Source organism: Phasianus colchicus, chromosome 17 (assembly GCF_987193195.1).
Source record: "Phasianus colchicus chromosome 17, bPhaCol1.hap1.1, whole genome shotgun sequence".
Classification (NCBI taxonomy): domain Eukaryota; kingdom Metazoa; phylum Chordata; class Aves; order Galliformes; family Phasianidae; genus Phasianus; species Phasianus colchicus.
Window position 1 is genome coordinate 2616979 of NC_143452.1, and position 14919 is coordinate 2631897.

The 14919-nt window shown below is 46.6% G+C and overlaps 1 protein-coding gene across 5 annotated transcripts in view; it reads right to left on the bottom strand.

The window, feature by feature from the left end:
- Positions 1-14919, bottom strand: part of TOX2 (TOX high mobility group box family member 2) — a 111931-nt gene that overhangs the window by 17438 nt on the left and 79574 nt on the right. For all 5 annotated transcript variants that reach the window (XM_031603115.2, XM_031603112.2, XM_031603113.2 and 2 more), the window contains 2 exons: positions 4623-4862; positions 1158-1385 (listed from right to left, as the gene is read on the bottom strand). In XM_031603115.2, the coding sequence (XP_031458975.1) occupies positions 1158-1385; positions 4623-4862 (468 nt within the window). The remainder of the gene's footprint in view (positions 1-1157; positions 1386-4622; positions 4863-14919) is intronic.

Here is a 14919-nt window from a genome sequence, read left to right on the forward strand (position 1 = left end):
ATGTCAGGAGGGAGGAAGGCAGCAGCAAGAGGAGACAGAGAACATGGGCAAGTTTTCTCCATACTCCTGGACCCCTTGCATCATGGCCCAAAGCCATTCCCTGCATTGCAGAACTTGGGAGACAGCCTCATGCCTCAGAGACAGCCTCACAGCCTGGGGACAGTCTTATAGTCCTGGGGACAGCCCCATGGCCTCAGTCACTGCACCCACAGGCTGAAAAGGAAGCCCAGGTGGCCAAAGGACTTTGGATGGATTTCAGGAAGAAGGTGCATGAGAGGGAAAGGCAGAGTTGTCAAAGCATCAATGCAACACATTGCCCACTCCGGGGACTTCCAGTGGACCAGCAAAATGGCTGTCAGACAGGCAGACTGCCTTGTTTGTAAGGTGTGGGATGGAAAGCAAGACAATTTCCTAACAGCATGACTTCCATTTCAATGATTTTTCCTTGCTGCTGCTCCCACCCTACATGCAACTGCTTTGAGTCCAGGCCATGGGCACCCAACCAGAGTTGGAGCTGGACTGAGAGGAGGGCTCTGTGTAGGGAGGACCATGAACCCCAGTGTGGTTGGGCTCACAGATGCATCACACACAGTGTCAGACCTCACTCTGCCCAACAAAAAGCCACGTGTGCTCTGGAAAGTGTTCCCTGGGGTTTTCTCCGTAGGGACCAATCAATTACAGACTGCTGTAACTGACTCAGTATCAGCAAAGCAGTTGAACCCAGACTTACGTCTCCTGCGAGGATGAATGCTGTCAACAGCTCTGAGATAGGAAGGTTTCCTCTGCAGGGCCACTTTTAAGCCCTAAACATTCAATTTCTGGCCAGTGAGGTAGAGAGCTAACCATTTTTTTCCAGTTTCCAGTCACTCTTTGTAAGCAAATACATTAACATCTTCCATAAAAGAACTCATGCCAGGGAAATACCACTGAGGTTGTTACAAAGCATGTCCTTATCAAGAACAATTAATTGTCAGAAAGATTTGCACTTCCCCATGTAACAACAGAGTTTTTTCTACAAAAAGAGCAGAGGTGAAACAGACACTGTGTATCCTACAGGGCCCCTGACTGTGATCCTGAATATCCTGGGGAGATACTGACCCTTTGCAGTGGAAAAATACATTCACAGCTGAACAAAAAACACTAAAAAGATAACTTACTTGTTTTTGTTCTTCTCCCAAGCCGTCCCACATAGATGCAACAATTTTTGATACGTCTCCAAAGGTAGCATTGGGGTTTTGCCCTTTGATAGCAGCTTGTGTGTCTCTGAAAAACAGGGCATATGCTGACACAGGCTTCTGAGGCTCATTGGGATCCTTCTTTTTCTTCTTCTTTTGGCTTTTGGGCTTTTTGCCCAGGTCTGTTGATGGTCTTTTCTCTCCAGTGACCTGCAAAAACCAAGAGAGTCCCTTGGTGGGCAGCTGTGGGCTGTCTGACACAGGTCTTTTTCCAGCTGGTCAGGAGTGGGATGGGATGGAGCAGGAGAACTGCCAGCACAGTGAGGATGCCCTAGAGGTCTTTTCTGCCCCTCCTTCCAAAGCTGGGCTGTTCTCAACACTGAACTTCAGTCACCTCCCTCCCTGGCATCACCAAATCTCTCTCTCCACCCTCTTCCAGGACCTTTCCAAACACACTGCTTCCCAACTCTTGAATTTCTGCAGACATCCTGCTGACCTCCATCCCCACATCTCCCCTTTGCAAGCTGCTGTTGGCAATCCTCATCCTTGCATGACTAGACCTCCCCATGGCCATGGCAGGGGACACAAGCATCCACCCAGCAGCACACACACTGGCTGCCCAAACATTTTTTCACCCTGCTGATGCTCAAATTCTGCCATCCATACAAATGTACAACAACCAACTCTTTAAACTCTGTGCAGTAAGTGCTTCACAGGCACTGTTCCCTTATTGCAGTCTGTCTGGGTGCTGCCAGACAAAGCTAGGTGCTCAAAGCAAAGGGATCCTAGCGCTGGGAGCCAACCAGCAAGGTGCAAGCAGGGGTGCTTCCAGTGGAGGCAGCACAGAAACAAGATCCCATTGCTCAGCATGTGCCTGGGCAGGCTGTTAGACCTATGGGGCTGTAGGAGCCATGGAATGTAACCTCTGGGCAGTGCTTGACCGCTCATCAGAGGTCCCAAGGCACCTCCTGGCTTAAAAACTAAGATACTACAAGAACTGCACATCCTGTGAGTGCTGGGAGCAAAAGATCTTTGCTCCTGATGGGTTTGCTAATTTGATTGTGAGCACAGAGGGCTTGGATTTCAGAAGCTTCATGTACGTTGGTACAGTCAGCAAGGGGAGAAAGGGCAACCCTGCTTGTGTTCTATGTACAGGAGAGCTCAACTGGTCATTAAGATCAGTATCAGTGCAGTGACATTTGTCAAAGAGACAGTGACCATTAGTGAACGAGCAGAGAGACCGAAAAAATGGCATTTAATTTAAAATTGTCCAATTGGGCTTGAATGGGAGGCACTGAGGTGAAAGGCCACCTTATTAGGAGGAAAGAAATTCATAACGGGGCTTCAGTCCATTAGCAAGCAAGATGGCATCGTAACTAACCAAAGTCCTGCCTGATTAACACAAGTGCCACAGGGGAGGCTGACCTCACAACTGGTGGCCATGGGAAGGAGCTGGGGACATCACAGAATCATAAAATCACAGAATGGCTTAGGTTGGAGAGGGCCTTATAGATCATCTAGTTCCAATCCTCCTGCCATGGGCAAGGTTGTCAACCACTAGATCTGAAGGCAGAACATGGATGACAGCTTTGGGGCAGGAAGGTTTCCTTTCATTGCAATGCAACGGCCGTGACAATGGCTATGGAGTCAGCCCTGCACCAAAGAGCCAATGGCATTGATGGAAAAGCCAAACAGGACATCCTCAGAGGTGCTGGCAGCCCCCATAGATGTCAAACTCTTGAAGAGCTGAACCTTATGGACACCATGATATTTAGAAATATGGATTTTTCTAATCCAGCTGGGATCTGACAGCTGGTTATAACCACATCTCCATCCTTGGAGTGACACAGCAGCTAACCACTCCAGTACAGCTTGGAGACCTCCTACAATTACAGGGTCCCTAGTTCTTAGGACCTGCTGTACCTGAACCACCCTCTGCCATCTGACCCATTTATTTAATGAGCGGATTTCTTGTCCACAAGACTGATTTCTGTTCACTGGACATTGCTTTGATGACCTGTTGTACAAGGACCATTAATGGCTATACAAAAAATGACCGATGGGTCTCTCAGAATGTTTCCAACAGCTGTGTATATAGAGAAAGCAAACAGAAACCTGCAGGGCATACAGCAGCTCTTCTGCTTTCTTTACACTTCTGCTCTCATTCCTCCATCAAATACACCACTCCTGTTTCACCCATCTAGCTGGGCAGTTCACAGGGCAGAAAAATGAGCGGTATACATTTAAGATCACAACAAATCAAACTGCTGCATGTAACTTGGACATCTCTGTATTTTTCCTACCCCAAAATGCATCAGTGGCCCAATGAGATCCAGCCACCAAACCATGTCACTGGGCTGCCAGGAGAAGAGCTGAGCAATGGTGGAAGAGGCAGTGAGAGGACTTGGTGTGTAACTAAGATGAAAACTCATTTTCCACTGCCAGGAAAGATTAGAGCTGTGTGATACAGGTGCTGGGAGACAGCAGCCCATGGTGTCCAGTGGCACATCCCATCCTACAGAATCCCCAGACATGCAGTCAGAGGGTGTGTGAAGTTCTATCTATAATCAATAGTGTACCATATCTTGTCATAATTTTAGTCTACCAGACCTCAGTTTGGCATACTCAAATGCTCTCTGCTTTGAAATGCTCTGATCTAAAGTGAAAGCTGCCAATGGATAAAAAAATTACATTAATTATGAGAATAATTTTGCCTGCATTTCCATGAAAAAGCATTTGCTCTTTTTGCTAATTCCTGCCATTTTCCTGCTTCTTTTCCAGTCCCTTCACTGTTTCTGGCTCTGGTTACACATTAACACCCCATCACAACTAGATATTTTTAGAGGATGAGGCTACAGCATTGGTGCTTCTGGCATCATCCCTGGATCAGCACTTTCAGGAGAAGATTTTCCATGAGAGGCTTTGATTAAAACCCACGGGGATGCAGGGACTGACCTGAAGACATGGAGACCGTAGGGTGAAGACACAGTGACCCTGTGATCACTGCAACTTGTCCACAACAAACAACAGAGAGCAGACTCACAGAGGACAGCAGAAGAGTATGCTTTGCTGGTGCATTTTGATAAGGATGGACAATGACCAAGGTGCCTCAGAAGTCCTACAAAAGGCTTTGTTTTTTTGATTCATTTTAGGCCTACGTGCCTGGAAAGCTGTGGGGAAAAGCCCAGTTCTCCTTGCTAAACTTATTATACCAACACAAAATTATACCAACCAGGTTTACCTCGTCCTGGTTTGGAAGCAGTTTTCCCAACTTTGGGTAAGTATACATATATATTGTGTTTGTGTGTGTACCCATTTATAAGTATCTATATATGTAAAGCTATTTATACAAAAGCAATGGATATAAAGTGCTCTTATTTAGCATAACTGGAAAACATCATCTGATGTCCTCCTACCATCTGATGGAAGAGCTGTGACTGCACGTACCTTATAGTGTGACTCTGTCTCCTCTTCCTGAGTAGAGCTGGAGGGAGATGGTGTAGCAGATTTGCTCCCTGGGGGTGATGGGGAGCCATGGGTGACACCACTGCGCATCCCCATCTGTGAAATGAGCTGTGACTGGCTGAGGGCACCCATGGGCCCAGCCAGCATGGCGGGGCGGTTCAGCAGCGGCACTTGTCGGTTGGACTCGTAGGACGCGGCGTCCGAGTGGACCATCTCCTGGATCTGTGTAAGGAAGAACATCGCTTTGTAATTAAAAATGTATTCAGTTACTAGCTGTCAGATCACTTTATGACACACTCTTATTGGTTGACTCTAAAGGGATGACAAAGTCTTCGTCATGTCCCTTCCAAGCAAGCCAAGTGCAAGAAGTGAATCAAGTGCACCAGGGGCTCTGTGAAGGTGTCACAACCAACATCTCAGAGCTGCTGGGTCACCAGCATTACTGGGATCAAATCTAGAGGCAAAAGTGGAAAACACAGAAACCATCAGGGAAGACTCAGGCCCCCATTTCCACCATGTTGGGCTGCCAAATCGTTGGTGGGAAAAGAGGCTGGCCTTAACCTTGCCAACACCTCCTTTCAGGCAGTTGTAGAGAGTGATGAGGTTCTCCCCTGAGCTGCCTCTTCTTCAGACTGAACCATCGCAGTTCCATCAGCTGCTCCCCATCACATGTGTGCTCCAAACCCCTCCCAGCTTCGCAGCCCCTTTGGACATGCTCCAGGGCCTCGATGCCTTTCTTGTAGTGGGGGGCCTGATGCTGAATACAGCACTCAAGGTGAGGCCTCACCAGTGCCAAGTAAGGAGTACAGTGCTTCCTGAGATGCTTCTCAATTTTAAATACTGGTCCTGATCTCACTCAAAATGAGCACAGCACAATAACATCCAGATAAGGGCAAAGGATATTCCTGGGTCATCATTACTATTTTGCAATGAGAAGAGACCAGAAGTGATGTAGGTGTATGCAAAGAGATCAGAGATGAGAAAGGATGCTTTGTGGCAGAACTGTCCCTGAAATTCCCATAAATCCCTAAATCCCATTTCTCTGTTCCCATAAAAATGAGGAGACAGCCTCATTCAGGACTGAAGTGGCCAATGCCAAGCAGCTGCAGGGACATAGGGACACTGCACTGGCCAATGGCTGCTGGGCCACCAATCTTGGAAGATTTGGAAGAAAAATGTGGGACTGCCCCAGTGCTGAGCCCACAGCCAATTCTTCCCTGCACCTCTCCATCCTTACAGTGCTGAGCTGCCTCCCTGCATCACGAGGTCCAGCCCTGCTGAGCAGTGAGTGGTGGGGGGGAAAGCAAACCCCTTTGGAAACACTGTTTTTTCCCTTTTATATTAATCTGATTAATGTTAACACGAGCTTAAAGACCCAGGCTTTATTTATTAACAACCTTCATTTCCGATAAGCCCGCTGAGGTGCGATCTCTCATTACCAGGGGAGGCTTGCCAGCTCCATTAGCAGTGCACGCAGAAAGAAACCTGGGGAAGACCTACAGGGGCTCGGCAGGCTTCAGAGGAAATAAATCCCAATGCAAAACCAGCTTTAGAGCTGCAGGTCAGGAATCAGGAGCTTTGAACAACACGAGACAGCGTGCTCCACTCTTACTTTCCCATTCTCCATCAGTGGAGAAGCATGCATTAGGGGAGTAGACTTTTCCAGCTTTGCCCCGTCGTTATATGAATTACAAAGTGCAGGGATTTATCACGCCTCGCATTTACACAGCAGCAGGAGTTTGGCTGAGGCTGGCTTGGCAGCCACGCTGCATTGCTGCTTCCAAGGAAATGTGTGTTTGCAAAGGCAGTGAGGCTGGATTTGCTCCGGCACGCAGCCAAGAAAACTCACTTCCCAAACTATGTGAAGTGTTATGCACTCTTCAAGTGGCCTTGTTGCAAAGGTCTGGACACTCCTTGCAAAATACAATGCATAAGAATTCCCAACCAAGAAGACACTAAGCAAGGTGGGGATGAACAACGGGCTTGGGTAGTGTGGGATGTGTCAGGGAGGGGATTTCTGCACTTGCAATAGGATTTGCAGTCATGGTGGGACAGGCAGTGATGGGGAGCCTGCAATGGGGTAGAAGGACTGGCAGCCCCTCAAGCAGTGGTGGTGGAGGAAAAGGTATGCTCAGTTTGGATGCTGTCTGCTTAATGAGGCCTTTGGTGTTCAAGGAGATGTTCTGCTAAGGAAAATAGTGGATTGTTCTTGTTTCAAATTTAAATGAGGGAAGAGTATAGAAGATGGGTGTTTCAGAAGTAGGGATGGCCATGAAACGTGGCTTAAAATTTTTTTTAAATTTAAAATAGCCCATTGCCATTTGTAGCCATGGCAGTCTCTGGGGTAAACACCGTATTAAGACAATCTTTGTGAAACTTTTATTATGTGGCCAATAGACCACAACAGCTCCATTTATCCATTAAATATGTAATCATACACTGTTTCTCTACAGTGCATGTTATTTATGCATCAGAGCAGCACAAATCCAGGAGTGCAATTATGGATCTGGGACACATGCTGCAAATTTTTATGAAAATTCACAGGTAAAAGGGAACCTGAGCCACCTAGAAGCCGACACCATCCCAACCACAGCAGTGTTTTTCCTGGGAACCCTGAAACCTCCTCACAAGCAGCTGTCTATTGCTGTACATCATTAAAAACTGGCATTTTTACCTCCAGTCTACTGAATATTGGTGGTTCTGCCTCCCCAAACTGCAGGCCCTCTGGGCAGTGGGTTCTGCTGAAGGGCAGCAGCTGGATCCAACAATTGCTACTCACTACATTTCTCCCCATTACTCATTTTTTAGTAAAAAGTAAGAGTTTGTAAAGCAAGATGCCAGCTGCCCCCTCTCCGGAGCCCCTACCCATGCCTCCCCGACTCCATTCACTGTGCTGATGATGATCTCAGGACTGGAGAGGACTATTTGTCCTCTCCAAATTGAATGTGTTTAGGGTGAAAACGAAGGTGAGTCATAGGATCATAATGTCATTAAGGTTGGAAAAGACCTCTAAGATCATCTAGTTCAACATCAACCCATCCCACCATGCCCACATCCCTCAGTGCCACATCTACCCTTTCTTGAACACCTTCAGGAACAGTGACTGCACCACCTTCCTGGACAGCTGTGTCACTGCACTGCCACTCTTTCTGAGAAGAAATGTTTCCTCATATCCAACCTGAACCTCCCTGGGCATAACTTAAGGCCATCACCTTTCATCCTGGGAGCAGAGGTAATGATGGCAAAGCAGAGCAACCCATGAAGCCTGCTATAAGCCCAGTGTAATTACCTACAAACGTAATTAACACTGTCACCATGACAAGCTCCCAGGACAGGTTGGATCTCACTGCCTCATGCAATCCCAGTGCCATAGGCTTGCTGGGAGATGCTGCCAGACCCTGGGCATCTCTGCAGCCTCCACAGAAGCTGCTCTGCATCTCATGGGAACAGAAGCGAGATGCGATGCAGCCATAGCTGAAATAATGAAGTGCATCTCACTTAGCAGATTCCCAAAGGCTGTGCTAACTCAAAGACAACTTTTTCCCCGCAATATTTATTTATTTATTTTTAAATGAATATGCAGATCAGCCTCTAAAGGCTCCAGCTAATCCTCCTGAAGGACAGAAAAGGGGCTGACAAACACACAAGCTGCTTCTTGCTGTGGGAGAAGGACAGGGCAGCATGGGCATCGGAGTCTGTGGGTCGGGGCTGTGGCCTGGGAATCTCTGAGTGTGCTCCTGGGAATGAGCCATCACAATCACATCAACCAGGGAGAGAAATGAGTGGCTGAGCAGCTTCAGAGCCAAGTTTTCCCAGCAGGCTTTTTCCCGTATTGAAGTTTAAATGTAAACGCATCACCATAGCTGAAATGCTTAAAGATGATTTACTTAAAAAAGAGAGAGAGCAGGAGAGAGGGAAGCTGATAAGAAAATATATCCCCAATTACCACCCCTCCTCCTCCTGATTTGTAACTGCTCCTAATAAACTTTCATGGTCTATGTAAAATGCTTTAGTGCAGTGACAAATTTCTGCTGGAATTTGAGATGTCTTGTTCAGAGTAATAGCTATCTCACACAGGTGCCCAGCTGCTATTGTAAAATCAGTAAGCATTTAATTGAAACAAATGACTATAATAATAGTACATTATCCCTGCAGGCTCATAGCCATAACAGTTTTAATTATTGAGTTAAGAGTCAAACTAATTTATCCTTTAAAGTAACAGCCACATCTTTGGTTCCACCGATCATCCCATTATGAATACGAAAGCAGAGGATTTACAAAGGGAGCAGTTTGCTTCTGCAGGGGTTGGGGGCACCTCTCACCTGGCTCTGTGCATGTAGGGGGTCCTGCCCATGGCCAAGCCTGCCTGGGTGCAGGGGTTGAGCATCCCCTTGGATCAGGTGCCTGCTGCTGCCAGCTTGTGGGGTTGGGGCACGCACAAGTTTATGGGAACTGTATCAAAATTGCAGTTCTTCTTCATCACTCACAGTGAAGCATGGATGTTCCCATCCCTCCCATTCCTTTCCTGGAGCCACCCAGGTCCCCATCCCCAGATGCTTTTTTATTCCCTCAGGTAGGACAGTGTTGGTTCCCCAGTGCATATTAACTCTTTGTGGTTAGTTTACCAGAATCTGCAAAAACCTCTGCATCTCCATCATTACTTGCCTACTTGCTGCATCACCTACACACTCCACTGGTAATTGTGTAATGCTTTCAATGGTAAAAATACAACAAACTGCAGAATGACAAACTGATCCATCAAACTCGTATCTCATTGATTCCGCATTGTTCGACTTTCTCAACACACTTCGTGCTTCCAAGTCAAATGTCTTGCAGATGCCTAAGTATATTCTATTAACATCGTTACCTTTAGCACCCAAACCTGTAATCTCATCAAAAAAGATATCAAGTTAGTTTGACAAGATTTGTTTTCCATCAGTCCGTGTTGATTGGCATTAAATATATTACCTTCCCTTAATTCTTTATTAATTGAGGCCTGGATCTGCCACTCCGTTATGTTGTTGAGAATTGATGGCAGATTGACAGGGCTGTAATTACCTGGGCTGTTCTGTTTCCCTTTTTAAATATTTGCACATTAGCTCTTTTCTCATCCTCCAGAGCCTCCCCAGTATTCCAGGAATTAATAAATATCAGCATTAGTGGTACTGAGTGCTCCTCACTCTGTTATTTCAAGCCAGACAAGCTAGCTCAGCCTGCTGATTTAAAGAGGATTTGTGCAGATATATTTGAGAAAAGAGAGTTTTACGATCTGCTCTAAATGCTACCTAATTTGAAACCCCGACCTTTCTAATTAATATTGGCAGCTTCAAATATGATGCTCTGCAACACAGAGCTCTGCTGCACAGCCACACAGCCAACCCCAGACCACACTCCTGGAGCTCCTCCTGCTTCAGAGGTCTTTATATCCATCCTTCCCTGAAGGCTTTTTTGCATTTGCTTCTGGTACTGCAAAACTTGCCCCATGTCTCCTCCAGTCTCAATCACCTCCCATTTCCATGGTCCGCACTGGCAGCCACATTTCTGGATGCATTTTGAGCATGCCTTGGTAATTCAGGCTGTACATTCAATATCTCAGATACTTGCCAAGTTATCCCCTCAAATGAGAGGTAACGGCGTGTTTGTTTCCCCGAAGAGAAGCTCACTGGCAAGCAGAAAACAGGACCCAGGGCTGGGTTTGGAAAGCACCTGCCTGAAATCTGCGCTCAGCACTTTGACAGCCTGTGATCTAGTGGTACCACATCCTGCTATTACTGGGGGAAAGAATCCTCTAAACACAATTAACACCTCGTTATGAAGATTACTGTTACTTCTGGGTGAGAACAGAGGTGCAAAACAGGATGGAGACTGCTGGGCAAACGGGAAATATTTCTCATTAATGTTCTCCTCGCTCCCTGTGTTGGAGGAGCACGGCCAAAAGGAACAGCTCAGCACAGCACAAACTGAATTCTGGTTTTATGTGATATGACTGTCCATCATGCCCATTTGCCAGTAAAAGTATTACTTTGTACTTGCAGGGCTGTCCATTACTGGATCCCCTGAGAAGTGCCATCCAGGTGACAGACCTGCTCCAAGTTGCTTCTTGAGGAGAACACCCAAGTTTTACAAGTTTTGCTCATCCCAAATCCAAAATACCAAATCCTGGATCCACCAGCTGTCCCATAGACAAACACTGCAACTGAGATCAATATCCAGGCAACTTGTGCTGCAGCCAGGCTGCCCATGTGCTTCTCACATGCTCTCAGTTATAGAAAAGGATGTAAATAATGTATTCAATAAACCATATTTTTTTTTTTTTATAAGTACATTATTTCATGGATAAAGAACAAGCTTGATAATTCAGAGAACATGTTTGCAAATAATCTGTTCCATTAATTTCCAGCACATTTTCTGAATACATTATTTAGTGATTTTCTAACAACCACTTGTACATGAAGGCAATCACTGCTCACCCAAGCATGACATCACCACGTCCCCACAGCAGGGGCTAGAACTTCCCCATGATGGGAAAATATTCAACAGCACAAGGTTCTTGCCCCCCCACCCATCCACAGGGGGTATAAAAGTTAAATCCCCTTTGTGTGTGTTGGTGCAAAGCAGCAAAGAGGATGGGTAAGGAATCTCTGCAGGTGTATGGGCTGAGGGGCTGAGAGCCCTGGGAGTGGGAATGGTGCTGAGCCCATGGGAGGAACTGGAAGGAGCTCTCCAGCATGGAGACACAAGACATCATGGTGACATCCCATGGCCCACGCTGCTGGGGATGCCAACAAGGGGATGACCTCACCCAGGTTCCCTGGGGTGCTGCTTCTGCAAGGTGGCCATGGAGAAGGTCTGAGGCTGCTTCTGGTGGAAGCAGTGCACAGGAATATGAAGTCCTATCCCCATGGGAATCAAGAGGAGAAGTCTCTCCAGTGTGACGCTATCCATCCAACTGAATTTCATGGAATCAGAGTCCTTTAGCTTGGAAAAGATATTCAAGATCATCACATCCAAGCAACAACCTGACCTTAGAGTTTTCTTTCCGTTTCAGTTTTCACTTTTTAATCCCAAGGATGCTGTCAGGAAGACAGGTCTATAATCCACGGTTAAAATTTTCTAAGAGAGTAATTAACTCAATAGCAGGGCTTGCTGAATGCTTCCCACGGTCACATATTGCTGCAGGGGGCCCTGGACACACTCTGTAGCTCACCTCTGGCCATGGAGCTTCTCTCCAGCAGTGCAGCTCAGTGCTCAGTGGGACCATCCCATGCCCCACAAAGCTGTCCCGTAGGATTTGGGAAGAGCAGATGGATTCCCTAGAAGCAGAGATCTGGTTTTGTCGGATAACAAGAAGTTGTTATAACATGTTTTCTGTCTTAACTCAGTCAGAAAGGCTCAGTCGCCTTTCTAAAAGATTTTGAACTGCTGAGATGGACAGAAGTCCTCTCCATGAGCTCTGCTGCTGCAGACCTTGTGGCACTCCTGGCATTTCTATAAAAGCAGTAGGGCTGCCAGATAGCCAGAAGTTACTTCTCAGAAAACACAATGGATGCTACATCCATTTACGCTCCCTACATAACAGAGGACAATGTCAAAAACAAAACAAACAAAATACCCAACAAATAAAAAAATGGGATTCAAAAAAAGGAGCAAAAAGGAAAAAAGGAGTACAGGAGATGGCCCTTCTACCATCAAGAAGCCTTGCACTGAAATGCACCCTGTTGGGACACATTGCCCTACGGCCTTTCCTGGCTCCGGCAGATGACTGAATCCTTCCTGCACGGTACAGTTCACTTTGTGAACATTGTATTAATGTTTCTCCTGGCTCTTTGCAGATATTTTAGATATTGCAGTCACATCAAGCAATAGACTCAACAGTAACAACGGGTTTCCACGTTTTATTGCATGGAGCATTAAAAAAGAAGGGGAAGAAGAAGAAAAAAAGAAGTAATTTTAGAACACAAACACAAAGTGGGAAGAATACAAACAAAGATCATGCTGGTGGTGTTAAACTCTGTGAAAAGAAAAGCTGGCAGTATCAGAAGAAGTTGATTTCCCTACTGCTGGTCCCACATCTGCACAAACCAAATCACATCAACACACCTGCAGGGAGCTAACCCACTGCCTGACCCCAGCTCAGTACCCAAATATTGCTGGGATTATTGTGCTGGTCTGTGATGAATGTCTTGTAAGAGTCACTGATGATGGGGAACACCAACACTCCGGGAAAAACAATACTTCTGTGACTGAACATTGGTTGGGGAACTCTGTGAGTCTGCAAATCCAGCTCTCCTGGATCAACGTGAGACAGGGACCGCACCTCCTGCCCATCAGCTCTCCACCAGCAAAACAGAACTGCTCTGCAGAGGGGAAACTCCGGGAGCAGCAAGGTTTGCAGCAACTTTGCTGCATCACATAAACTGTTAACAGAAGGCGCCGTCTGTTATCTGCTTGTCTTTAATTAGAGGGAATGTGAACACTTTTAAAGGAGGTGCGAAAAGCTCGAATGATGCTTTATGCACAAAACTAATTGCAGAAGGGAGCAGAGAAGAGAAACTCAACTCTGAGAGAGCATTGTCTCCAGCCACGAGAGCCAGATGTGATAACTCCTGCTCTACCTCACTAAGAAGCAGCCCTTCTCATTTTGTCACTAGCTAATAGAACCACAGACGCTATTCCAGCTCAAACTGCAGACATGCAAAAACCAACGTAAGTGCAGAATTAAAGCTATACAACTTTCAGAGAGTGTTTATTTAGGCTCCAGCAGCAGCCTTAACCTGTGCTTCCACGCAGCCTGCACTGTGCAGTCCGTGCTGTTGGATTACTGCACTGCATTAAGGGCTAGAGAGAGCTGCTCCGTCCAGCAGCGTGCTGTCCTGCTGGGCTGCTGCCTGATGGATAAGAGGCACCCGAGAGATTCCTTTCTTTCCTTCCACCGTGGAGACAGCTGACTGCTGGAAGGAATCATGCCATGTTTAACGGGGTTTGGCTCTGCCCAGCCTGCAGTGCCACCACTACAGATTCCTACCTCCACCTTCATTTAATCCTGGTAATGGGAGGGAATTGGGTCATTGAAACCACTTCCTTCCCTCCCAAAACACATAACCCACTGGTTTTAAAACCACAAGCAATGCACGACCCCATTACAGGCTTAATTTTTTCCAATGGGATTACAAGCTGACACTGGGGAGCTTGATCGATGGAGTCCTGAGGTTTGATCAATAAATGTCACCGATAATGCACTGCATTACAGCGATGCTGCCCATTCATCAACTTCAGTAACTGCAGCCACCCAAAGGCAGAGGCACTGGAGCAGCAGCTGAAGGTGCGGGGTGGCCTGAAGGCGGCCTGGGACACCCCGGCCCCACAGCATCTCCTCCTCAGCACTGATCACATTGACCTCATTTGATGGACACGACGGGGCAACAGCAAACACCACCGTTAGGTTCTCTAAAAACAACTGAGCCACACAGCAAAGCTGGGAAGTAAAGGGAAGCAGGAGGAAGGCAGAGCACAGACAACACGCGCCCTCCCGAGGGCTCACAGTTCATCAGGACGTTGCTGTCTCCCCCATACTCGTGGCACGCTGTGGCTGTCACACATTGCTGCTCCCACTGCAGCCCAGCCATGGGCAGGGCCATGCCTTGCAATGGGCCCAAAGCCTTCCTTCAATCTTCCAAGACCAAAGCATTTTGTTTCCAGCTTTACTTGGCAGGTTTTCTCCCAAACTCAGCAAACCCGTCTTGTTCCTGTTCTATAGAATGCAGCAAATCAACCTTGGGATTCCACTTTGTTTTTGTTTAAAAACTTAGAGCTGTGCATAGGAGGAGGTGACCAGCAAAAACTTTTATCACTTTTGCAGACATGTTTTCCTGGAACAGACAGCATTTCTGAAGTACCCATCAGGGCACTGAGGAGGACGGGATGGGAGAACAACAATGCACTGAGTTTGCAGGGACTGAGCATCACCACACTTGCAATTCCCTGAGATTCAGGAAATGAAGACAAAAAATACATCATCTGGGAAGAAAGGGTTACTTTTCAATCGAAAATTAATGCACTGAATTCTGAATTAACATGTGGGATAATTAAAACCATCTTTCCAATGAATTTATTATAGGATATACAAAGCTAATTATAAATTCTCTGTTGCTTAATCCCTTGCAGTTTGCTAATGCGGCGTTGAAATCTCTTTGGCCACACTTGTTTAAATTATTCATTAGACACAGCAACAGTTGTGAACTGTAATTTAAATTGGCATCTCATGAATATTCAATTAATA